The following is a 25,062-nucleotide window of genomic DNA, read 5'->3' on the forward strand; positions in this document are numbered from 1 at the left end:
GAAATTGCTCCTGGCAGGCACGGGGGACCATATGGGACGCCGGGATTCGAACCGATGACCTTCTGCATGAAAGGCAAACGCCTTACCTCCATGCTATCTCTCCGGCCCTAAGATTTATATTAAACAAAAAACAACTCAGGGCTTCTTCAGGCAAAATATACATCCCAGTTCTTTCTACTACAGCCCCTTTTTGAGTGGTTCAGAGGTTCAAATCCATGACCTCATATACTGCAAGATTACTAACCTATCCTCAAGACCCCTTTGCCATCTTTTTAAAAAACAATTACAACTGTCCAATGATATCTGGCTGAAATTATTACAAGGATCATTTGAATTTTTAAACAAAACATCTTCTTAAAAAGTGATGCCTTGGGGCCAGAGAGATAGCATGGAGATAGGGCATTTGCCTTGCATGCAAAATGATGGCCAGTTTGAATCCCAGCATCCCATAAGGTCCCTCCAGCCTGCTAGGGGTGATTTCTAAGCTAAGCGTAGAGCCAGGAGTAATGCCTGAGTGCTGGCGAGTGTGACCCAAAAACAAAAAACAAACTAACAAAAAAATTGATATCTTGGGGCCAGAGAGATAACACAGCAGTGGGGTGTTTGCCTTGCAAGCAGCCAACCCAGGACCGACGATGGTTCAAATTGCATTACATATGGTCCCCCAAGCCAGGAGTAATTTCTGAGCACATAGCCAAGAGTAACCCCTGAGCATCACTTGGTGTGACCCAAAAACCAAAAAAAAAGAAAAAAGTGATATATTGCACTAATGTATATTTAACTATTCTATTAGAATACTATACATACAGAAAATTCTACTGTAAATACAGTTTTAAAATGAAGATTAATGAATATTAACAAAGTGAATAACTGATGTTCCTGCTCCAAGTTATCAAGCCAAACTCACTGCTAAAAATTCTTGTTAGATTCGTCAGATTCTTAAAAACTTAGATGAAATTGCTTACTTATATTCTAAAGCTACATTTTACTTGTATTTCTGCACCTTCAGTTTAGCAGCTCTTTAGGATATACTGGCAACGATCATAAAGTTGAGAACAAGGAGCCTCCATACAAGATCTAAGGGATAGATGATGTTCTAGCTGCATTCGAGAAATATCTACATCTTTTAAATGATAAAATATCCATAATTGTATGTCCAGTTTTAAATGGTCAGGCAAAAGGAGTCTACAATGATAACCATGGGAGAAAGGGAACACTCATCACCTTATTAACTTGTACATTTGCTGTGATTCTGAAAGTCTTAAATCTCATCTCCAAAATAAAAACAGAATTTTTAATATAATTTTTATTTTAATTATAGTGGCTTACATATCGTTCACAGTAATATTCCAGGTACATATTTACACTGAATCAGGGGAATTCCCACCACCAAATTGTCCTCCCACATCCGCTCCCATTCTGCCTCCCATATCCTCCACTCTCCCCCCGCCAGGGGTTGCTAGAATGCATGGTCCCTTCTGTGTCTAGTTTATTACTTAGTGGTCTTATAACTGTTTGGTCTTGTGCCTCCATTACTGCCCCCTCTAACTGGGAGGCGGGACTAGAAAGTTCAAGTTATGTGGTTTTGTTTGAGGAAGAGAAAAGTAATATAATGGGGTAAAAGTCGACTATGCCAACTATGAGGAGAGTCATTCTAGAGGCTCTCATCCTTGGTTTGTGGGACGAAGGGGAAAAGAAGAAGGTGAAACACCACAACAGTTCAAAAAGAGGAATCAAATAAGCTATCCAGTGAGCACTGCAGCAATAAAAATATGCACCACATAGTTGCCATGGTCTTGAGATAGGAAATATGACAAGGCGCAAAGAAGAAGAAGAGAAAAGAAGAAAAGATAAATATATATAAAAAAAAAATGGACAACTACTTCAATATCTACCCCAAAACAAAGAAATTGACAAAAACTAGATTAAAAAAATAATAAAAAATAAAAAAAGGATTATTTAGTGTTTTTTGTCTCTCCCCCCCGCCCTTGCACAGGCACAGTAAATATTGGGGTCATCCGAAACGGGAATCCCCTTGGTCTAAGAGATACAGGGTTCCTCTACCCTTGGAATATATTGTCATGGGATTATCTATAGACACCTTTTACGTTCATGCAAAATAAAAATACAATTTAATCCATCACTTTTAGAGAGAATGACTCAAAAGAAATGAATTTCTCTTATCAAGCGTTCTTAAAGATCTATTGCTGTAAATTTCTGGTGTCCATTTTCTTAACATAGAATGAAGTTCCTTCTAGGTTCAGAACTAACTCATCTGAGAACACTGATATTGCCATCACTTTTTAGTGTGTTTTTTCTGAAAATGGTTATTTATGTACACTTTGGAGACCTGATCCTGTTCTCTTCCATTCGGCCAATAGTTCTTTTTGTACCTCTTCTGGTAGTTCATAAAAGACATCAGGATCAATATCAGAAGGAAAAGTAATTTTCTCTTTCGTTGGCTCTTGCTTCCTGTTTTCTGCAGGTACTTCCTGATGAGAGACTGTGGTTCTAGGTTGTGTATGATTATCTGTAGTGCAGTTTGGGGAAGCAAGTTGCTCACTCTGCAAATTCAGAGTAGAATGAAAAGCAGTCACAGCAGGGTTTGTATTTGAAGCGTAAAATCCCGGAGATGCTTGACTCATTTTTTCATCTTTTAGTTGACTGTCTAAATAGAATGAATAATCCCTTCGGTTAGACAAATATGAGGAATTACTGTTAGCTGAGTCTGAAGTTCCTGGTTCACAGGGAGATACAGACAAGATCTGTTTGTTACTGGATAAATTATCTCTATGGTTTAAAGGACTATCTTGCAACTTCTTCGCAGGAAAGAAAGATAATATTCCTCTAGAGACATGCTGTGGACTCAGACTTCCCTTCAACTGAATTTTCTCTCTGGATTGTCCTGTAAGGATTTCTGCTTGAATATCTACTGGAAGCTGCTGGAACACTTCCTGATCCACACCCTCAGGAAGACAGCTGAGTGGAAATCTATGGCTGTCTCTTTCTTTAGAAAAGTTTGTAGACTCAAGTGGAGATTCTCCAGATCCTGTACCTTCAGTTCTTCCAGTTGGTTGTGATTCCCAGTTCGGTCCTTTATCATTGGAAATATCCTCCCTGTGCATGTCTTTCATTTTCTAGAAAATGAAAGTTTTAAGTTTAAGCTTAAAAAGCCTGTGGGCTATTGCTGCTGACTTGGTGCTAAGGGGGTGCTCCTGGAAGTGCTAGGGAGACCATGTGGTGGCAAGGCTGCAACACAGGTTTTCCATGTACAAAGCACTGTGTTAGCTCATTGAACTATGTATCTGTCCCCTGTCTACTTTTCTTCTTTTCCTGGCCACACAGTAGTGCTCAGGGGTTAATCCTGGCTCTATGCCCATATATCACTTCTATAAGGGCTTGGAAAATCATATGGGATGCTAGGTATCAAACCCAGAATGGCAACGTTAAAGAAAAACATACTATTACCACTGTACTATTACTCCAGCCCCTGCCTGATTATATTCTAAATAATCATCCTGAAGTGTGCCATTACTTAATATCTGACCAACATGTTTCTATTCCTAGTCCTTAACTTCCATTATTCTGGTCAGTTCCAAATAGCTAGAGATGATAAAAATCACCATGAGACTTTGGGGGCTGGAGTGGTGGCACAAGCAGTATGGCATTTGCCTTACACATGGCTGACTTAGGACAGACCACGGTTCAATCCCCTGGCGTTCCATATGGTCCCCCAAGTCAGGAGTGATTTCTGAGTGCATAGCCAGGAGTAACCCCTGAGCGTCACCAGGTATGGCCCAAAATCAAAAAAAAAAAAAAAATTACACAAAACTAAGCTAATATTTATAGTATAACCACACAATTAGGATTGACATGTACTTACAAAACTGCGCTTGCCAGAACAAGAGGTTGATGACTGTGACAAATTGAAGTAAGAATCAATTGTCCCTTTCTTAGCAGGGCTGAGAGCTCTCAGGTTGCAGAAGCACACACTTAGAAGGGTGAGATGGAACGGCAGCTTCACATTCACCATGTTCCGGAAAAGTTTCATGAGAATATCAACCAGCGGGGTCATGACATCATAATTGCCTAGATATTGAAGAAGACAACATCAAAAATGCATAATAAATATTCAGCACTCCATCTCATTTATATTGCTTTAAGAAATTAAAATCCTAAATAGTATCACTGGAAAACTTGATATTATTATTTAATTTTATTAGTAGTATTATTGTGGTTTGAGGGACATACTCAGAGTGCTCAGGGGCTGCTCCCAGCTCTGTATTCAGAGTTCATTCATTGACATATTCTGTGGAACAAGAAGTGCCAGAGATGGAACCTGGGCCTCCCACATGTGTTGAATCCATCGAGCACCTGTATCTCCAGCCCAGAAAGTCTTGACATTACTTATTTGTGATTCTGGCAAACTGATAGGTGAGAAAATCTTTTCACAAAACTAAATGAAATTGTCCAAAGAAAAACCCAAACCCATGACATTTTTGGAGAAATTAGAAATTAAAAAAAAGCAAATAAAATGAGAAGCATCAGAGAAAAAACAAAAATATGAAATAATGGGGCCAAGGGCCAAGTGGTCTCAGTGGTCTTGGTGTTGTTAAAAAAAAAAAGTACAGAGCTAAATATACAAGCCAAAGTCAACAATGAAATAATGAGACCCAAATATTAACAAACAGAACTTAAATGGCCTATTATACTGGCAGGCTGAGGGTAAGGGGAAGTCGTATGGGATACCCTCTGGGAACAATGGTAGAGGGAGTTTGACACACTGGTGGTGGGATTGGCCCTGACTCATTGTCTGTCTGAAACCTAACTAAGAACTTTGTAGATCACAATGGCTTCAATAAAATATGTTTTTAAGTGAGAAGCATTAATCTATTAAAAGCTCTTTAAGAAAGTAAGAGAGAGGCCAGAATGATTATTCAACAGGTAGGACATTTCCCTAGTATGCAGCTGACATGGATTGATTCTCCTGCACATCATATAATGGCCTGAGCCACCAGATGTAAGTTATGGCCTAAACTGCACCCCACACACAAAAAGAAGTTAAAAAAAAAAAAAAGTGAGAGGAATGGATGAAGAGCACAAGAACAGAGATAAGTCTAGCATGTACAAAGCCCTGAGTTCCATCTCTGAGACTACATGACCATCCCAGCACCATCAGCATGGCCATGGTAGCCCTAATTAGTGAAAAGTCAGGTTTCTATTGCCAGACTCAGTATCCCCACGCATGACTGGGGATAATCTGATGGTTTGGTTTTCTTTTCTTTTTATCTTTTGAGCCAAACCCAGTAGTGTTCAGGGGTTACTTCCTGGTTCTACATTCAGGAATCATTCCTGGCAGGCTCAGAGGACAATATGGGATGCCAGAAATTCAACCTGAGTCATCTGCAGGCAAGGCAAGCACCCTACCCTCTGTATTACTGTTCCGACCCCACTTTTGCTTGTTTTAAAAGTATGCCAAAAGAGACTGGTATGGCAGGTAAGGAGCTTGCATTGTATACTGCCAACCTGGGTTCAATGCTTGGCATCCCGTATCTCAAGACCTGCCAGAAGTATCCTTGAGCTTAGAATCAAGAGTAAGCCCTGAGTACCACTGGATGTAACACCAACACCCTTCTACAAAAGAAAATCTATATAAAATTGATCTAAAAATAAATATACAGATCAATAAATAAGGAAGAACAAGAAATAAAATGCTTACACTTATAGTCAATTAGTTTTTTTACTAAGGTGTATAAATCAATAAAAAGAAATGACCCTCTATGAATTTTGTTGAAACAACTAAATGCATACATCCAGAAGAAAATAAGATGCTTATCTTATGCCACAAATAAAAAAAAATAAATTAACTCAAGGAGGCCAGAGCAATATAGTACAGCAGGTTAGATTCTTGCCTTGCACATGATAGACCCAGGTTCAATCTCTAGCATCCCATATGATTCCAAGCACTGCCAAGAGTGATTTCCGAGTGAAGAGCCAGGAATACATCCTGAGCAATGATGGATGTGGCAAAAAGAAAAAAAAATAACTCAAGATGAATATAGATGTAAAATTCCAATATTTATAGGCCAAAGAGATAGTGTGAGGAGCTGGTGTCTTTGGTCTGATGAGACAAAAGCCTCAGGTATAGAACCAAAACAAAACAAAGCCCCAAAAGTAAAAAGTTTTTAAAAGAAAACAAAGAAGAGAATAGCTTTCACCTTAGGTTTACCAAAGACAAACCCTCATAGTTATGTTGGTAAGAACATAACTTGTTATACCCACTTTGAATAAAGTACCATCTAACACTCCCACTCACTAAAATCTACTTAAGATGAAGGAAAGTTTATATTGGCCCAATGACTAGCATGTAAATGTTCACACTAACATTTTTTACAATAGCTCCCCAAATGAGAATAGTCTAGCCATTAAGTTATCTTGTGCAGTAGAATAGTTTTGTTTTTACTAGACTTAGAGACATTTCTCATTTTAAAAAGCATCAATTAAAGCTCTCAGTGAAAATGTCTAACAGGATAAAGATATTTATTTATAATGCACTCCCAGTGAAGGCCCTCCTCCAACTTTTTATCACATTTTGAAGTCAAAGTCTTCTTTTCTTTTAAGAGCTCAATTTGCCAATTAATTCATTAGATAGCTAGTCTGTACCTGCCCCTAACTTCTGGATGACATGGGAGGGAAGAGAGCACTGGCGACTCTCACGGTTCCAGTGCTTCCCAGACGAATGCCGACGAATTACTAGTCTGACAGTGTGTGGCTTCCTTCCATCTTGGCATACTCTGAAAATGCAATAAATTAGCAAATATTACAGAAAGATTTGCTCAGTGGTCTAAAACACTTCATTTATCTGAAAGTGTGTAAAGAGCCTGAGTAGCCTATATAAATTTTACAAAGTACATGTACATTAAAAACCTGATGTCTTACATAGAAAGCACTCAATTTTTTTTTCAGAATTTCTGCAAAGATTAGTAAAAACAAATCCAAAACATAATTTAAAACATTATGGGGCCGAAGCGGTGGCACAAGCCGTAAGGTGTCTGCCTTGCACGCACTAGCCTAGGACAAACCACAGTTCAATCCCCCGGCGTCCCATAAAGCCGCCCTCCCCTCTCCCCCCAGGAGCAATTTCTGAGCACATAGCCAGGAGTAACCGCTGAGCATCACTGGGTGTGGCCAAAATAACAAACAAACAAAAACCCAAAACATTAAGGGCTTACACTTAGCTCTGAACTCAGAGGTCTTTCCTGGTAATGCTAGGGGGACCACATGGGTATAGGAGATCGATGGAACCTGGGTTGGCCACATGCAAGGCAAATACCCTACCCGCCATATGATCACTCCAATACCTCCCAAAATAAGGAAATTACCCTTGCTAAATAAAAACACTAACCAAAGATCAATGAAGTCAGTAATATCACCATTATATGGCATATTAGAATAATACCCTAATGATCACTTGTACAATGTTTAAGAAGCAAAGTACTTATCTATATATCACAATATCTATGTCATCCAAAATGTTTTTGTTTTGCTTATAAATCCAAAGTTTTAGTGACTTATAAAATTCACTTTAAAAATCTCTTTACTGGGGGGCTGGAGAGATAGCAAAGCAGTAAGGTGTTTGCCTTGCATGCAGAAGGATGGTGGTTCGAATCCCGGCATCCCATATGGTCCCCTGAGCCTGCCGGGAGCGACTTCTGAGTGTACAGCCAGGAGTAGCCCCTGAGCGCTGCTGGGTGTGACCAAAAAAAAAAATCTCTTTATCGGGACCAGATAATAAGTACAGCAGGTAGGACACTTGCCTTGCACACAGCCTACCCGGGTTTAATCCCTGGTATTCCATATGGTCTCCCAAGTACTGCAGGAGTAATTCTTGAGTGCAGATCAATGAGTAACCCCTGAGCATTTCCAAGTATTGCCCCAAAACAAAAATTTTACTAAAGAAAATGTCATTAAGGAATATTTTTACGGGCCGGGAAGGTGGCGCTAGAGGTAAGGTGCTTGCCTTGCAAGCGCTACCGTACGATGGACCGTGGTTCGATCCCCCGGCGTCCCATATGGTCCCCCAAGCCAGGAGCGACTTCTGAGCACATAGCCAGGAGTAACCCCTGAGCATCATGGGTGTGGCCCAAAAAACCAAAAAAGAAAAAAAAAAGGAATATTTTTACATAGATGCATGTTAAGTGTATGTGCTCTCTCTATATATATGCATTATAAACTTAGCTTTTTAAATGTAACTGCATACATTAAAATATCATAATATTAAAGACAAACATGTTATTAAACGTGCCCAGATTTAGAACATTTATAGTTGATCATTTTAGGTGTCTTAGCAAACAGATTATTTTTATAATCCTTTATCACAAAACTTTTGTTTGTTGCTTTACTGAGAATATTATGTAATTTAAATAGTTCTAGTAAACATGTTGTTTACTACACTTGATCTTAGCCAAAAGGCCGAGAAGCAATAAACATGTTGTTTAAATATCTTCTATTAAACTTGATCTGTGAAGTCCTGCAATTTGAAGAACATTTGCTAACTAAGACATACTAGAAAGACAAAATTATACTGTAGTATAAATGTCTTAAAGCAGTATTAGAGTTGGATTAAAAATTATGTAATTTTGGGCCTGGCGCGGTGGCGCTAGAGGTAAGGTGTCTGCCTTGCCAGCGCAAGCCTAGGATGGACTGCAGTTCGAACCCGCGGCATCTCATATGGTCCCCCAAGCCAGGAGCGACTTCTGAATGCATAGCCAGGAGTAACCCCTGAGCGTTACCGGGTGTGGCCCAAAAACCAAAAAAAAAAAAAAAAATGTAATTTTGAGGGGACAAAATACTTGTATTTTATGAAAGTATCACCTGATCGCATGTGTACATCCAGGACTAACACCCAAGTCCTGAATACCACCAGGTTTTCCCCCACACTGAGAAATTATACAAGTCATTCAGATTGTATTAATTATGTATATATTTTAGAAGGAAAACACACAAAAAGATGTTGACAGTTGGAGACATGAATTTACATCTCATACACTGAAATAAGGGGCGATGGCATTAAAGAGGGAATAAGGGGCTTGAAAAACAGTACAACAGGTAGGACACTTCCCCTGGTTCAATTCTCCAGTACCCCACATGGTCCCCCCTCAATGCCACCAAGGGGGATCTCTGACACAGAGTCAGGAGTAAACCCTGAGCACAGCTGGATGTTCTCACTTATAAAGGGGGAGGGAATAAAAAGCAGATAAATATGGGCAAATGGTGATATCATTTCACAAGTTTAAAAAATTCTGTATCAGGATCCAGAGCCATAGCACAGCAGGTAGGGCATTTACCTTGCATGTGGCTGAGCTGAGTTCGATCCCCAGCACTCCATATGGCTGGTCCCCAAGCCTGCTAGGAGTAATTTTTCAGTATAGAGACAGGAATGATCCCAAAGCAAAACAAAAACAAACAAACAAACAAAAAGAACTGGCTCTTTTCTTATTGAGTCTTCAAATAAAGAAGCCTATAAAAAGTACACTTCCTGTGGTTTGCCTCTGTTTCCAATGGCTAGGCATTTTATAGTAGGCTTATAATTAGCTGAAGCAAAAGAGATGACCCAGTTTCACTGTCTTCCTCACAAGCCAGCCTGAGTCATCTCACCAAATCTGTATCATTAAGTCAGTACAGACTACATGAAGTAGAGCTCGACTAAGACATGAGTCCCCCACTACGTGTAAAGGCTGAAGTAGCTGGAAAGTTCACTTCTGTTTTCTGCAAAACCATTTTCTCTAGTCACAACTAGCCTGCCTAGCTTCATCACATCAAACCTATGCAAAACTTCTCAGGCCTTCGTACCCATTTAGAGACATCAAGGGACCCCCATTTAGACATCAAGGAGGGACAAAAAAAAGTATAACTCTCTAGTGGAGAACTGAAAAATATATACAGAATTACAATGGAGTAGCAGCAAAGTAAGTGTGCAACTCAGCTGACGCTTTCACTCTTCCTCCAGTCACCCCAGCTGATTGCCCTCACCGAAGCTTCTTTCTAAGTGTACAGCTTCAGTTCCACATCACATACTCCCCATTTACAAATAACCTCATCATTTGGTCCTTCAGCTTATGCCATTTTTTATCAGAGATTTTTAAAAAAGACATAATTGGGACTGGAGAGGTGGCATTAGAGGTAAGGCATCTGCCTAGCACGTGCTAGCCTAGGATGGACCAAGGTTTGATCCTCTGGCGCCCTATATGGTCGTCCCTCCCCCCCCAGCCAGGGGTAATTTCTGATCGAATAGCCAGGAGTAACCCCTGAGCGTCAAATGGGTGTGGCCAAAAAAAAAAAAAAAAGATATAATAATTGTTCCTCTGCTTTTTATTAATGATTTCCTATCCTCAGCCATCACAAATATATATACACTAATATATACTAATATAAATTTAGAAACTGTAACAAAGTTATTCTTCCTTGCTTGCCGTATTCCTTAACAAAAATCAAGTAGCTGGGGCCAGAGCGATAGCACAGTGGTAAGGTGTTTGCCTTGCACTCAACCAACACAGGATGGATGGCATCCCATATGGTCCCCTGAGCCTGCCAGGGGTGATTTCTGAGCACAGAGCCAGGATTAACTCCTGAGCACCAGTGGGTGTGACCCAAACCCCTGCCCCTCCCCCCAAAAAGAAAAAAGCAAGTAGTCATTAGACCAAGGACAAAGACTTAGAATTGATACAGGAGAAAATCAAGACTTCTTCCCAGTATATATACACAATGGAATATTATGCAGCCATAGGAGAAATGAAGTCATGAAATTTTCCTATACATGGATATAAATGGAATCTATTATGCTGAGTGAAATAAGTCAGACGGAGAGAGATAGAAACAGAATAGTATCATTCATCTATGGGTTTTAAGAAAAACAAGACATTTTTGTAATAATTCTCAGAGACAATAGAGATGAGGACTGGAAGGTCCAGCTCACGATATGAAGCTCACCACAAAGAGTGGTGAGTGCAGTTAGAGAAATAATTACACTGATAGCTATCATAAAAATGTTAATGAATGAGGGAAGTATAAAGCCTGTCTCAAATACAGGTAGGTGGGGAGGAGGGAGATTTAGAGCATTGGTGATGGGAATGTTGCACTGGTAAAGGTGGGTGTTCTTTATATGACTGAAACCTAACTACAATCATATTTGTAATCAAGGTGTTTAAATAAAGATATTTAAAAAAGACTTCTTCCTGGTTTTAAAATGCAATTTACATATCTTAATTTATAAAAAAGAAAGAAAAAACTTGACTGGAGAGATCAAGTACAGTAGTAGAACACTAACTCTACATACAGCTAACCCAGGTCAATCCTAGGTAACCTATATAGTTCCCCAAAGCCATGCCAGGAATGATCTCTAAGAACAGAGCCAGAAATAAGCCCTGAGCACAGATGGGGTGTGGCCCAAAATTCCAATAATTAAACTAAGAAAAAGAAACTTTTATCATCAGAGGAGACAGTTCAGAGCTGGAGTGTCTGTGACTGGTGGGCACAGAATCCCTGGCACTGCATGGGCTCTGGATCACCATGAAGGAAGAGTCCCAGTACTGCTCAGATTTCTCCCCACCCCTGTCAATGCAGCATGCATGTCTCCATTACTTAGGGAAGCACACTCCAGATGTGTCTTTTGGCTTTCCTGGTGCAGTGCTTAATTTTCCCCCCAAGAAATATTTCAGCCAGAAGGCCCATTGGAGAAGTCAATCATAACCCCTGCGTGGATTACTGGCTATATTTCTGACATGGCTGTGACATTATATTTCTCTTTTCCGTTATTTGATTTTGTCTCCTTTGCTAACTACAGAAATTCGGCCTTAGTTATCTTGCAGTCATAAAGAAATTCCAGTACCAAAGAAAGCTGCTAGAAGTGCCCTACTGGCTTAGTATATTTGCAACTCAAAGTCCACCCAGCTACCTCTCTTTCTGTCAGCCTATTTACTTCCAAAGGCCAAGTCAAAACTTAGCATCTTCAAGACAATGGTCTTCTCTCCTTGCCTTTGAGCACCACAGCAGATGATTTTGCCTCAGGGACTTTCCCTGTCACTTTGTATACCTGCTAACAAACAGGTTTGGCCAGTGTAGAATTAGGCTATTTTACTAGGTATTATTCTGTACCCCTTTCATAAGTTTTATCTCTTTCTATTACCAGATCATAGGAAGTGGGTCTTAGTCCCTAGCTAGAATACTATTTCCCTCAGGTTAAGGATATTTGTTATTAGGAAGAAAACCAGGATTCCTACTATCCCTTAATTTACATCAGTAATGACACCTAGGTCCAGGAACTACTTTGATATGTAAGAAATTAGCCTTCCTTTTATCCTTTGACTCCTAACTGAAACCTATTCTATTCTAAGGTTACAAACCACCTAAAGCTATGTGTATTTGTTCTAAAAAGAAACAATGTACATTGCATACCTTTCATGTTATGACTGCCTCTTTTTCCCTTTATATACTCCCTTGCCTGAAGATTAAATTTGTTGCACTCCTGCCAGAAGTGTGTTGACCCCACATACACTGTGTGTGGCATCATTATTTCATATTTCATATTCATCCGTTCATGTACCCGTTTTCCTCTCATTAAAGTACTATGACCCACAAGAATTGCTGAGACGCAACACATCTGCAGCACACACACCCCCAAAAAAAACAAAGCCCAGAATGCTAAAGAGATACTAAGCTGAAAAATTCTACCCTTCACAAAAACAAAACTACATTTTTGCCAAAGTCATAGATATATGGACACTAGAAGATAACCATGTTTAATTATTTACTTAGGGATTTGGCCGTCACACTTGTCATTGCTCAAGTATGCCTGGTATTCCTCAGGGTCTATGCAGTGCTAGTATTTGAACTCAGACCTTTCACATGCAAAGCTTGTGTTCAGTGCACTGAGCTACAGAGATAGCCCTAAAGCCTTCGTAGGTAACTACTAGATTCATGTTTAAGCAAAACGTTTGCTAAAGTTTCAACCAAAGGAGTCAGGTAAGTTCATTTAATTATGAGTATGGGTCACTATCTTTGCAATAGTTTATTCACATAGAGAAGCTCAATGACAAATACATTATCTCTTCTTATCTATCTTTAACTTACTTTCCAGTCCATTTTAGAGGCAAAATATCAAGTATTCTTTCCATATGCTATTCAGAAATACAGAAAAATTGGAAAGTCACCTGTTTAAAAGACTAGCAAGTAGTTCTTCAATCTTATGCTTAGTTTCAACTTCTGATGAACATTTTTTAAATGAATCCTCTTCACTGAAGGACTACCAAGGAAACAAAAATAAGAATGATTATAAACCCAAATAAGTGTATCCATTTAATAGTACAGTTGCCAAATAAATATTCAACACATCTTTACTAACTAACCTCTTAGTCATTTAGTTGACTTTAACTCTTACTCTGCAAATTACTATACTCCTCTACAAAGTACACTGCAAGTCAAAGAAAAGTACAAAGCTCTCATACTGAAAAGGGAAGTCATCACTACCCCGCCCCCACCAACCTTGGCGGATGTCCCGCCCTTAAGGAAGTCGTCACTACCCCTTCCATCCCCCTCCCCCTTCTTATGGTATATAAGAAGGACCGTAGAACACCACGTGGTCTTTTGCCTCTGTCCTGTTACGGACACACATTAGACCCTGACAGGCCAGAATAAAGAACCCCACTTGAGCTTTTGCCTGAGTAATCGTCTCTTCATTTCTCCGTGTCGGAGTGTTATCTGGATTGCTGGACCTTTCGATACCAACGCCAAGTTCTGTTGTATGATCACACTAAGAGGCATTATAGGATTTTAGTTAAAAATTAACATTGAGAAAATTATTTAATTTTTCTAAAGGATAGAATCCTTATCCTCACAAAAGATTGGGAGAGAATGAAAGTGAAAAGGGAAATCAGCCCCCCCCCCCACCAACCTTGGTGGGTGCCCTGCCCCTTAAGGAAGTCGTCACTGCCTCGGCCCCACCTCTACCCCTACCTCACGAATCATTGGTGTTATCGTAGCGGAAGTCCAGCCCTCAAGGACTCTTCTTCCCCTCCCACTTCCCATCCTATATAAGGGGGTAACGAGGGACCCACGAGGTCTTTGATTCTGGTGGGAATTCATAGACCCTGACCATTCATAATGGTCAGTATTAAAAGCACTTTTTAAAGCATCTGCTGGAACTCATAAGCCTCTTCATTTCTTTGCGCCGGGCAGCTAAAATTAGGACTTCCGGACCTTTCATTTTGGCGAGCCAGCCAGGAGTCCTCATTCTGCCCGGCACGGAGTTATGAATAGGTGTCTGGTGAGTTCTGATGTGTATGTGTGTGTGTGAAAGCGCGCGCTTTGCTTCATGTCTGTCTGAGTTTGTGGTGGCTTAAGCTCTTTACTCGATGTGGAAACCGAGTAGAAGCAGACTTTGTTTCATAGGGGGGTTAAAGTCCCCCCGGGTGACTAAGGAATCTTCCACCTGATGCGTTTCCAGGTGTGTGTGGTTCCCCATCTGATGCGTATACCAGATGGGCAAGAGGTTGACGAACTTTGGCTGCTTAGGTCACGACCCTGGTGGTACCCCAGGGGTTTAGTAAGAGCAGCTGGAAGACGTTCCGAGCTGCTGAAGAGGTTGTCTGTCTGTGATTTTTGGAGCTCAAGAACTTGGTCATTGGCATAGTTGTCTGTCTAGGATTTATTGTGGAATGCAGAGATTACTTGAACGCATTTTGCTTGGTTATTTGTGGCGCCACGCTGTCTGTTTGTCTGTCTGTTTCTTGTCTGTGTGTTCTATGTTTTTTTTTTTTTTGGTCTAACCACGGGACGCAAGCCCGACCCCCTCTCAAGGGCCGACCCCTGGGGAAAGGGGCCGACCGCCGGTGAGCCGGCGTCTCCCTCGCCCGTCAGTCGTCCCAGCAGCGAAACGCGCAACCCCCGCTGCCTGCGGCGCGGCGAGAGGGCGCCCGAAACCCGCCTAACCCGCTCCCCACCCAACCAGGAAGCTGGCGCATGCAAGGTCCACACTAGGGACTTGGCGGGGGGTGTTGGAAATTGCAAATCCCAGATTTCTCAAATGGCCATCGGGAATAAATTTTCCTGGAGAATTTCTGAACTTTGCAATTCCCCAACTATCCTGCCATGCGTTCAGGCCAAAAAGAGCAACTGGCCGTTTTTTTTCTAGCCGAAAAAAAAAAATGCTTTTTAACTCACCACGTGGTGAAGAAATTCACCACGCCCCAGGGCAAACTATTGTCCTCCCAGCTCCACCTGGCTGAGGAATGTAGGTCATTTACATATCAAAGAAAAATCTAGCAAATGGTTTGGAAGTCAAAAAAAAAATTTTTTTTAAGCATTTAAATTTCTAACTTAAAGGTTTCTTAAAAAAATTAATAAGAAAATGTTGCAAATTACTGTTGTTATTTTTGTTTGTTTTTCGGTGCACGTGAAAATTTTTAGCAGCGGAACCACTGCAAAAGAATAAGTGGCGAAGCTTAAAAAAAAAAAAAAAAGGGAGGAAAAAGAGAAGAAGCCGAATGGTAGGGCGTTTGCCTTGCATGCAAAAAAAAAAGTGGTGTAAAAAAAATTAAAAATGTGTAATAAAAAATGTGTATAATCAATCTAAATAATTATTAATATGTCTCTAGGTTAAAAAAAATGTAAATGTTTTTAAGCATGTTCTATCAAAAGTAGTAAGCATTCATTCTTTCTGGTTTTCAACATTAATTTGTGTAACGTAAATTGCTGGTGTTTAGAATTAAGCATAATTAAAATATTATTTTGCAATTTTTCATTATATGTTACCAAGAACATTAATATTTGTATCACAGGAGGTTTTATAAAATTGGTCATGGTTTTATTTGAAAATGTATAAAATGTTTCGTTGCAGAAAAAAAATTCTAAAATTATCTAAGTAATTTAAGTAATATTTGCTTTTTCTCTTCTCCCAGAACCTTTTAGTACCATTTATGTCATGGCATCATGTTGCTTTGCACAGAATACAAGCAAATGGCTTTTCTCTCTGCATGGGGAGTAGTCCTCATGCAAACAGAAAATCAAAAAAAAAAATTAGTAAGGAAACCCCAAAGCCCTCTTTCAGAGGAATAATTGGAGTTGAGGCGGTGTGACAAGCAGGCACCGGCGAGAAACTGAAATAAATGGCCTGAGTAAGGAAATTGAAGATTTTCCTAGAAGATTATCACAGCCTGTGGGCCCTGCTCTCTCCCTCAAGCTCAGAAGAGAATTCGAGGTCAGTCTCTTCCAAACCTGGAGAGGAGTGGAACAGACAAGTCACCTCTAAAAATTCCTGCAGAGGGTGAGATGCCCAGCCAGAAGAACCTCATGCTGAACCGACCAACTCATCAGCCAAACCTGAGTGACTGTGAAAAACCTGCAGTGTCCACAACCTATCCTCAAAAAAGCTCTGTAAGTAATGGGGGTGCCCCAGATGGAGATTTCTCCAACAGTGCTGTATATGTGCAAAGAAAAAAGCCAAGTTATTCAAATACCGGGTAAGGTACAAGGTAAAGGTGGAGAGAAAAACCATTTTTGGTAGCTAATTAAAATTCTAGTGGGCCTAATTTAAAACCCACTTCTTTAAAGTAACTCATGTAAAAATGCTCTTACTAGTTGTATTAAACCAAATCATAAATTGCAAATGCAAATGTTAGTCTAACTGAAGTAACTCAAAACTGTTTATTCATAATGCTATTATGCTTTGTTTTCTGTTAATTAATTTGTGCTATCATTACAGACAATAAGAACAGCTATGCCATTCAAGTTGTGCTATTTACTGCTCCAAGGCCTGAGTGGGTTAAGTAATATTCCCCTGTATAATTAATCTAATCCTTTTCAGGTGTTAAAACTGTAAAAGTAAACCAGTTAACTGCTCCTTTAGGGAAATATGAGATTTCATCCTATCTAGAGATTGAAACTGCAGTCCCCTGTCAGCCTGAAGTAGCTACAGAAGATTGATCTTCGACCACGTTCCCTCTAATAACTTCTAGGGTAATGAAATCTCTAAAGCAAAATGGTCATCAAAGAAAAAAAAACTATAAGGGGAAAATAAAGGCCGCAGAAATTAATAAGCCAAGTTAACTACTAAGAATAACATTATGCCTATCTATCCCAGAGGTTAAAGCAGGTAGCAAAAATTATGCTTCTCTTGGTAATGTTAAAAAGTAAAACAGTCATTAATAAAAATAAAATTTCTTCATCTCTGTCTAACCCAGTGCAGGAAAGGCAACTGGAGTTTAGGGCTCTCTACCCCAACAGCTGTTTAAGTTGCAAAAATGAAGAAAAGAAAGCAGAAACCTCCTTATTTTCGTTGTGGAATTCACAGCCTATGTGAAAAGAACTGCTGTCAAGGTGAACTGCATGCTTCCTGGGTTCACGCCTTCCATCCAAAACCTGAAAAGTGAAGCACACTGAGGATCCTCTCAAGATACGGGTCTGGCGGGCACACTTCAGCCCTAATGCACTCACTAACTCTGAAAATGCTCTCCCTGGCACTTGCTAAGGAAGGGCTCGAACTGCTTACCTCCGGTCCTCTACTTCCCATGTGTGTGTTTGGGGGGCCAGAATGGGTGTGTAAAGCAAAACCTCAGCCTTTGCCTCCCTCTTGGGGGTGGGGGGAATTGGCCTCTGGCTGTCCCTGTCTCACTAGGTAATCTAACCTTTGCTTCTTCTAGCTGTACTTATGTCAAAAGGTAATCCCGTTTAGCTTTAAATCTTCTGTTTGCTATTCATAACAGCACCAAATCTGTAAACCTGGGTCAGGTAGAAGGTACTCAGTGCTCAAAAGTCCTGCCTGATCCCTCTAGCCCAGGGTATTTACCTCCGAAACGGATATAAATATGTGGTAAAAATTTGGCTTATGCATCCCAGCATTAGTGCTCCCCAACATTAACATCATCCCAGGACATTTCTTAGGCACTCCTAGGTCTGAGCACTCTACTGGTAGGGCTCAGAAGTTGCAGGTAAATTGGTAACTGGAAAAGCAGAACTAACAGGGCTAGCAAAACTAGCGGGGCTAAACAAAAATAACAAACTCTCACAAAAGTTAATTTCAAATGTGTGAAACAGAATCAAGCACCATCAAGAGTAGCTGGCCAAGATAAAAAGCTATTAAATGGTCCCTTATGGTCTTTATGGCATGGAATTCTCCCCTATCTAATACCCCTACTGGGGCCCCTCCTAAGCCTTTTTACTTCTGGTAGCCATTGGCCCATGCAGGGTTAGCTCATGCAAATAATTATGACCAGTAATATCAGAAAGTAAAGGCCCCAAAATCACATTGGCTTCTAGGATTAGAAGCCTCCAGTACAAGAAGTGGGGATTGAAAAGGGAAATCAGCCCCCCCCCCACCAACCTTGGTGGGTGCCCTGCCCCTTAAGGAAGTCGTCACTGCCTCGGCCCCACCTCTACCCCTACCTCACGAATCATTGGTGTTATCGTAGCGGAAGTCCAGCCCTCAAGGACTCTTCTTCCCCTCCCACTTCCCATCCTATATAAGGGGGTAACGAGGGACCCACGAGGTCTTTGATTCTGGTGGGAATTCATAGACCCTGACCATTCATAATGGTCAGTATTAAAAGCACTTTTTAAAGCATCTGCTGGAACTCATAAGCCTCTTCATTTCTTTGCGCCGGGCAGCTAAAATTAGGACTTCCATCTGCTGGAACTCATAAGCCTCTTCATTTCTTTGCGCCGGGCAGCTAAAATTAGGACTTCCGGACCTTTCAAAAGAAATGGAGATGGCAGGGAGGCATTAACAGGAGCGGGAGAGAGAAGCGGGTTCTCTGGGCTGGAATGCACCTTTGCAAACAGCACCCCTGGCTCTACATGGGCCACAAACCTCCACTGGAAGCAACCCCTAAGCACAGATCTGGGAACAGTGACTGAGACTACCAGGTACATCCCCCAAACAAAAGGTACAAACACACAACATTATCACCTGCCTTTAGGGTTTGTAAAGAAGGCAAACTGGGATAATGTATATGGGGGGAGTGTTAACTGGGTGATTATATAGTGCTCTTCAACAACCAGTCCCCGTACCAGTATTGGCCCACAGGTTTTGAAAAGGTGAAAACCACTGCTCATCCTGATTATAACTGCTGATCCATATAATGCATGCAGGACAAGTCAAAAGGTTGAAGAATGTTGACTTAAATATTTCTATATTTCATCAATTGTTTAACTATTTTGAAAACAAGATTTTTGTTATGTTTTGCCTCATCTATGCAATATAGACAATTCAAATTCAAATTCAAGAGATGCTGCAGCTGAGTCAGCCCAGGCAGGCCCGGTCTCTGGGCTGAGATCTCTGAAGGTTTCTGGGGGAGAGTGTCAGGCAGAATCCCTGCTTTGCTAGAAGGCCTAGGGCCCCACACAAAACCCAACTTCCTCTGGCAAATAAACAACCCTGACTAATGAGAGATAGATATTACGCTGCTGAGTCATCCCAGTCCTGGGGATCAAGCAACATCTGCAACCTAGTTACTGACAACCTAGCAGGAGCACAAAGAATCAGATGGGGGAAAGTGGGGAAGAAACCCACTAGGCTCCATAAATGAAAACAATAGCATAGAAGGCTCGACCAGAACCTATCAGCTCAGTAAATCCTCAGACAATGACTTCAGAAACACTACTGTGAGATATATGTTGCAACAGGCATAAAAAGTAAATTAGGGGCCATAGAGATAGCATGGATGTAAGGCATTTGCCTTGCATGCAGAAGGACGGTGGTTCAAATCCCGAAATCCCAAATGGTCCCCCAGGAACGATTTCTGAGCGTAGAGCCAGGAGTAACCCCTGAGCACTGCCGGGTGTGACCCAAAAACTTAAAAAAAAAAAAAGTAAATTACTTTGTGCCAACTTAAGGGGCAGGCATGGGTGGGACACTGGTGGAGGGAAGGTCACAATGGTAGTGGGAGTAGTGAGAACAGTTGTTAAAACACTAAAAATCTGAACCAACTGTAGCATGAACTTCATGTGGCCCAGAAACCAGAAAAAAATAAAGTATTAAGTTTCAAGTTAGCCACTTTGGTTTTACAACTTAAAATGTAGGATTTGAAAAAGTTCTTAATGTTTGAAAATTTGTTGAGGCACTTTAATTTATGATTCCATCCACCCCAAATAAAAGAACATCATATTTCTAAAATTAGATATTTTTGTGTGTGTTTTTGGAGGTCATACCTGGCAATGCTCAGGCCTCACTCTATATTCAATAACTCTGCATTCAAGAATTATTCCTGATAGTGCTTGGGGACCATATAGAATGTTGGGATCAAACCTGGATTGGCTGCATGCAAAGCAAATGCCCTAGACACTGTGCTAGCTCCCTGGCCTCAAATAAGTTATCTTTATTGCAAAAATAATTTGACAACCTGTACTCAATCAAAATAAATAACATTCTCTTGTACCTGAGGTGGTCCTGAGGGTGTCACAGGAGAATCATCCTCTCCAAAACCGAGTTTCTGGATACGGTGAGCAACTGACACTCCTAATTCCTTTTCTAATATCTTGGATGAAAAGGTTTGAAGATCGGTCACACTACTGATACCCAGTGCTTCCAACCGTTTGGTAGTTTTATAGCCAATCCCTAAACACAAAGAAATGCATGGATTGTTAAAAGTAACTCCTCCTTATAATAAACTATAACAGTATCAAACCATTCAACTGCATCCTTAAATTACTTAACACCTTGTTAGGCTCAAATTTCACTGTAAAATTTAAATTTCATTTCAAATTTCATGTGAAGTATGGGTCACAGAGATAGTACAGGGACTAAGATGCTTGCACAGGCCAGCTCTGGCTCAGTCCCAGAAGCACATCTGGTTCCCCAAATACTGCCAAAAATAAATCCTGAGCACTGCCAATAATTCCTGTGGCCCACAAGAAAATAAACAAAAAGAGAGGTATGATATCACAATTTTGAATTTCAATTGTCTTAAATTTTCTATTTCAGGGGCCAGAGCAATAGTATAGTAGGTAAACTGCAGTCCACTTGAGTTCAATCCCAGGCATCCCATATGGTTTCCCAGGCACAGCTAGGAATGGTACCTGAGTGCAAAGTCAGGAGAAAGCTCTGAGAACAAACAGGTAAAGGCCCAAAACAACAACAACAAAAACACAAGAAAATATATTCTCAAGTATGATTACTTACCAGGCATTTCCTTGATGTGATTTAAACTCTGAATAAGATCTTGAGAACTTTCAGGTAATAAGACTGTTTGCTGATTTGGTTTAAAGGTACCAGAAACTAATTTTGCTAATAATTTATTAGAAGCCACGCCAGCACAGCCTGTGAGACCCAGCTGGTTCCACATGGCTTCCCGCATCTCTGCTGCAAGGTGAGATCCAATAACGAGTCTGCGGTGCGAGATGTTATGCAGGTTTACAGCTATAAAAACAACCAATGTCATTAGCAGTTAATGCACACAAAGTATTTCTTAGTCTGGAAAGAGTACAAGGCTTTATACCACCACTATATTCAGTCTTTCTTTTTCTGTTCCATAAACTAAAGAAATTGAGTGGTGGAGGAGAAAGACACATATGAAATGACAGGAGCAGGAGCTAAGGGGTGCATTTCTGGTGTTGAGAAAGGACAAACTAAATATACATGCCAGAGTCAACAACAATGAAATCATGAGACCCAATTTTTTTTTTTTTTTTGGTTTTTGGGCCACACCTGGCAGTGCACAGGGGTTACTCCTGGCTGTCTGCTCAGAAATAGCTCCTGACAGGTACGGGGGACCATATGGGACACCAGGATTTGAACCAACCACCTTTGGTCCTAGATCGGCTGCTTGCAAAGCAAACGCCGCTGTGCTATCTCTCCGGGCCCATGAGACCCAAATTTTAACAACCAAATGTAAAAATGTGCCTGTTATGCTGACAGTCTGGGATGGGGGGTAGTAGAATGGGCTGGACTCAGGAATATTGTTGGAGGGAAGTTAACAGTAGTGGTGGAACTGGTTCTGAAACATTGTATATGAATAACTATGAATAACTTTGTAACCACAATAAATTTAAAAAATGTTTAAGAATAAAAATATAATAATTCTATAAACTACCATTAGCGTATTTCAAGGATATTTGCAAATGAATACGTACTAGGTGTGCTTAATGGTTGAGATTATGAAAATTAATCTCTCATTTAAAAAAATGTTCTTATAAAACAGAAATGCTAGTGTCTGCCTTGAAATATTGTTATGTGAATGAAATATGTAAGCTGCATGTCACCTAATAAAGTTACTATTCAGTGAAAAATAAATGTTCTTACTGGGGTTTATGAGATAGTACAGCGGGTAAGATGTTTCCCTTGCATGTGATTGGCCACAGCTTCCCCTCCCACTCCAGTCTCACCTGGAGTGTTCCCTGAGCACAGCTGAGCGGATCCCTCTACCTCGCCCAAAAATATCCTACTAATTATTCTAAAGAATAATTTGAATAATTCATTATCTGTAAGGATATAAGTGTCACATTTACTTTTAAACTAGAATTTTAGTTTTTAAAGATAGGAATCTAAACTTTAACCCCACAGCTATAATGTGGTTTTAAAATAGTTTCAGATTGGTCATAATTTAAGAAAGCTTTTAAGAAAAATTCACAGAAATGTATAGAAACACATTTTCTTAAGTGTGAAATGATATCAGAGTCATGAGCTACTTTTTCCCCTCAGGAATACTGAGCGATGGGATGGGGGCAGAGCTCAGCAACAGAATGCTTGCCTACAAGAGTGAAGCACTAGCTTCAATTCTCAGCTCCATCACCACAGTCTCTCTCTCTCTCCTCTTTCTCTCTCTCTCTTCTCTCCCCCCCCTCTCTCAAGGATGCTGCCGCCTGCAATTTACTTCCAACAAATCAACAGAGAACTAGTTAAGCAAATGTGGCAAAATGATGGCAACATATCTACAAGGAATACCTTAAATAAATGTTCACAGTACTATTCTGTCAACTTTTCTATAGATTTGTCAAGGAAAAAAGTAAAACAGTTTAGTCCAAGTTTGTGGGGAAGCAGAATACATAAATAAATGATCCTTTTTGTTTAATACCTAGCACTGCTGGTAGTCCTCTGGCCACTCCCAGGGCAGCTTAGGAGTCATTAAGCAGGAAGGACCATAAACAGGCCCTCATGTGTGCCTGGCATGCATTCTACCTCTACCACTTAAGCCATTCCTGGCACTCAGATCATTCTTTTTAGGATATAAATCTATCTGTACTCTGTTCTAGTCAATAATTAGAATTTGCTTTACATAACCTGGCACCACAAAGGAAATGATTATGGAAACATATTTGGAGCATTCTTGTTACACAGCCCTGTTAAGTGACCTAACAATATAAAGTGCAAAAGACATGTGAAAAGCTTTGCGCCTTCTCATAAAGAGAATTGTAGTTTACCTTCTGATTGAGTAGAAAACTACACTAGAGGGCCCGGAGAGATAGCACAGCGGTGCTTGCCTTGCAAGCATGCGATCCAGGACCAAAGGTGGTTGGTTCGAATCCCGGTGTCCCATATGGTCCCCCGTGCCTGCCAGGAGCTATTTCTGAGCAGACAGCTAGGAGTAACCCCTGAGCACGGCTGGGTGTGGCCCCAAAACCAAAAACCAAAAAAAAAAAAAAAAAGAAAACTACACTAGAGACTGATCACTGTAGATTTCAGCAAAGGAGAAGCAGCACATGCCGAAAACTATGACGTTCTGGGCAGATCTTACAGAAAACCAGAATAGCCTGTCTTCTATGTGGTGTGACGTGACATGGCCAGCAGAGTCACAAGATGTCTGCATGCCTGACTAGACTGTCACGGGAGCATATCTACAGTTTATTTTCAAAAGAAAATATCTTTGAAAACAGCATTAGTCATTTACACCTTAACATTTAAAGGAGATGAACTGTTTTGTTCTTGCTAAGAGTTGGTAAAGATGATTTGAACTGATGAAAAATGATTCAGCATGGGTTAGTGCAATAACACAGTATGTAGGGAATTTGCTTTGCATGTGGCCAACCAGGTTCAATCCCCAGCATCCCATAGGATGCCCCCAGTCTGCCAAAAGTGATTTCTGAGCACAGAGCCAGGAGTAACCCCTGAATGCCACAAGGTGTGCTCCCCAAAAAATAATAAAAACAAATCAGCAAAAGCTAGGAGTAACCCACAAGTCAAAGGGAAACAGGAGGGGCTGAGTGCCTCAGAGGAACAGAGGGGAGCAAATAAAAGAAAAAAAAAACAAAGCCAATTGATGCCAGCTCAATAGTTTTGTTCTAAACAGTCTTAATTATAAGCCTATTATTGAATTATAAATGCATGATCAATCCAACTCATAATCTACAGGTGAAGAAGGGTTCAGTAGCTTTAACTTTCGTTTTGCGATGTGTCCCCTATGCTTCCTCACATGCCAGGCAGGCATCCTGGTAGCTCCGCCGTCTGCCACTCCAGTGCCATGGGTGACTTCCAGCTACACCACAGTCAAACCACAGCTAAATGTGTGTACACTACACTGAGAGTCCTCACAGCTCACAAAAGGAATAAATAACAATGGTAAAACACCAATGATGTCAGAGAAACGAAAAGTACCAAGTGTACAGTTATAAGCCACTAAAATGTCACCATTTCTTACATACTAAATAGGAATTGACTCCTAATGTAACCTGAAATTAGTGAAATAGGGCTGTCCCTTCAACAAAAACCTGTAGCTCTCAAAAAGGGGCAGTCAAATCACTGAACACTGGGGCCAGGGAGTTGGCACAAAGAACTCTGCATGTGCCAGACCCAAGTCCCAACCCCAGTACCCCAGAAGCGGTTATGGAGGCCCCCAAACCCTGCCAGGTTGTTCCTGGTGGCCCAAGCATACCAGGGCTTATGTAATTCTACTTCTTTGGGGCCTTTTATTCTGCCTCCTGGCCCAACTGAGCTGAATATTGAGTGATTCCCCTCTTCTTCCACCCATTCTCTGAGAACCACAAAAAGGTTTTGTTATTTCATTTTATTTTGTTTCGTTTGGGGGGGGGGGGTGGTTGGACCACACCTGGTGGCACTCAGTGGTTACTCTTGGCTCTGTG

At 40.7% G+C, this 25,062-nt stretch overlaps 1 protein-coding gene and 1 pseudogene across 1 annotated transcript in view; both read right to left on the minus strand.

Moving 5' to 3' along the window:
• Nucleotides 1–2,217: 2,217 nt before the first annotated feature.
• The window catches only part of POLI (DNA polymerase iota), a 40,670-nt gene continuing 17,825 nt past the window's right edge, over nucleotides 2,218–25,062 (minus strand). Inside the window, exons 4-9 of the mRNA XM_049782154.1 lie at nucleotides 21,170–21,406; nucleotides 20,427–20,605; nucleotides 13,209–13,300; nucleotides 6,664–6,794; nucleotides 3,884–4,089; nucleotides 2,218–3,137 (exon numbers count right to left, since the gene is read on the minus strand). Of these exons, the coding sequence (XP_049638111.1) occupies nucleotides 2,328–3,137; nucleotides 3,884–4,089; nucleotides 6,664–6,794; nucleotides 13,209–13,300; nucleotides 20,427–20,605; nucleotides 21,170–21,406 (1,655 nt within the window). The 3' untranslated portion in view covers nucleotides 2,218–2,327. The remainder of the gene's footprint in view (nucleotides 3,138–3,883; nucleotides 4,090–6,663; nucleotides 6,795–13,208; nucleotides 13,301–20,426; nucleotides 20,606–21,169; nucleotides 21,407–25,062) is intronic.
• Nucleotides 8,406–8,484, minus strand: LOC126021363 (uncharacterized; annotated as a pseudogene).

Source organism: Suncus etruscus, chromosome 10 (assembly GCF_024139225.1).
Source record: "Suncus etruscus isolate mSunEtr1 chromosome 10, mSunEtr1.pri.cur, whole genome shotgun sequence".
In the NCBI taxonomy this organism is placed as follows: domain Eukaryota; kingdom Metazoa; phylum Chordata; class Mammalia; order Eulipotyphla; family Soricidae; genus Suncus; species Suncus etruscus.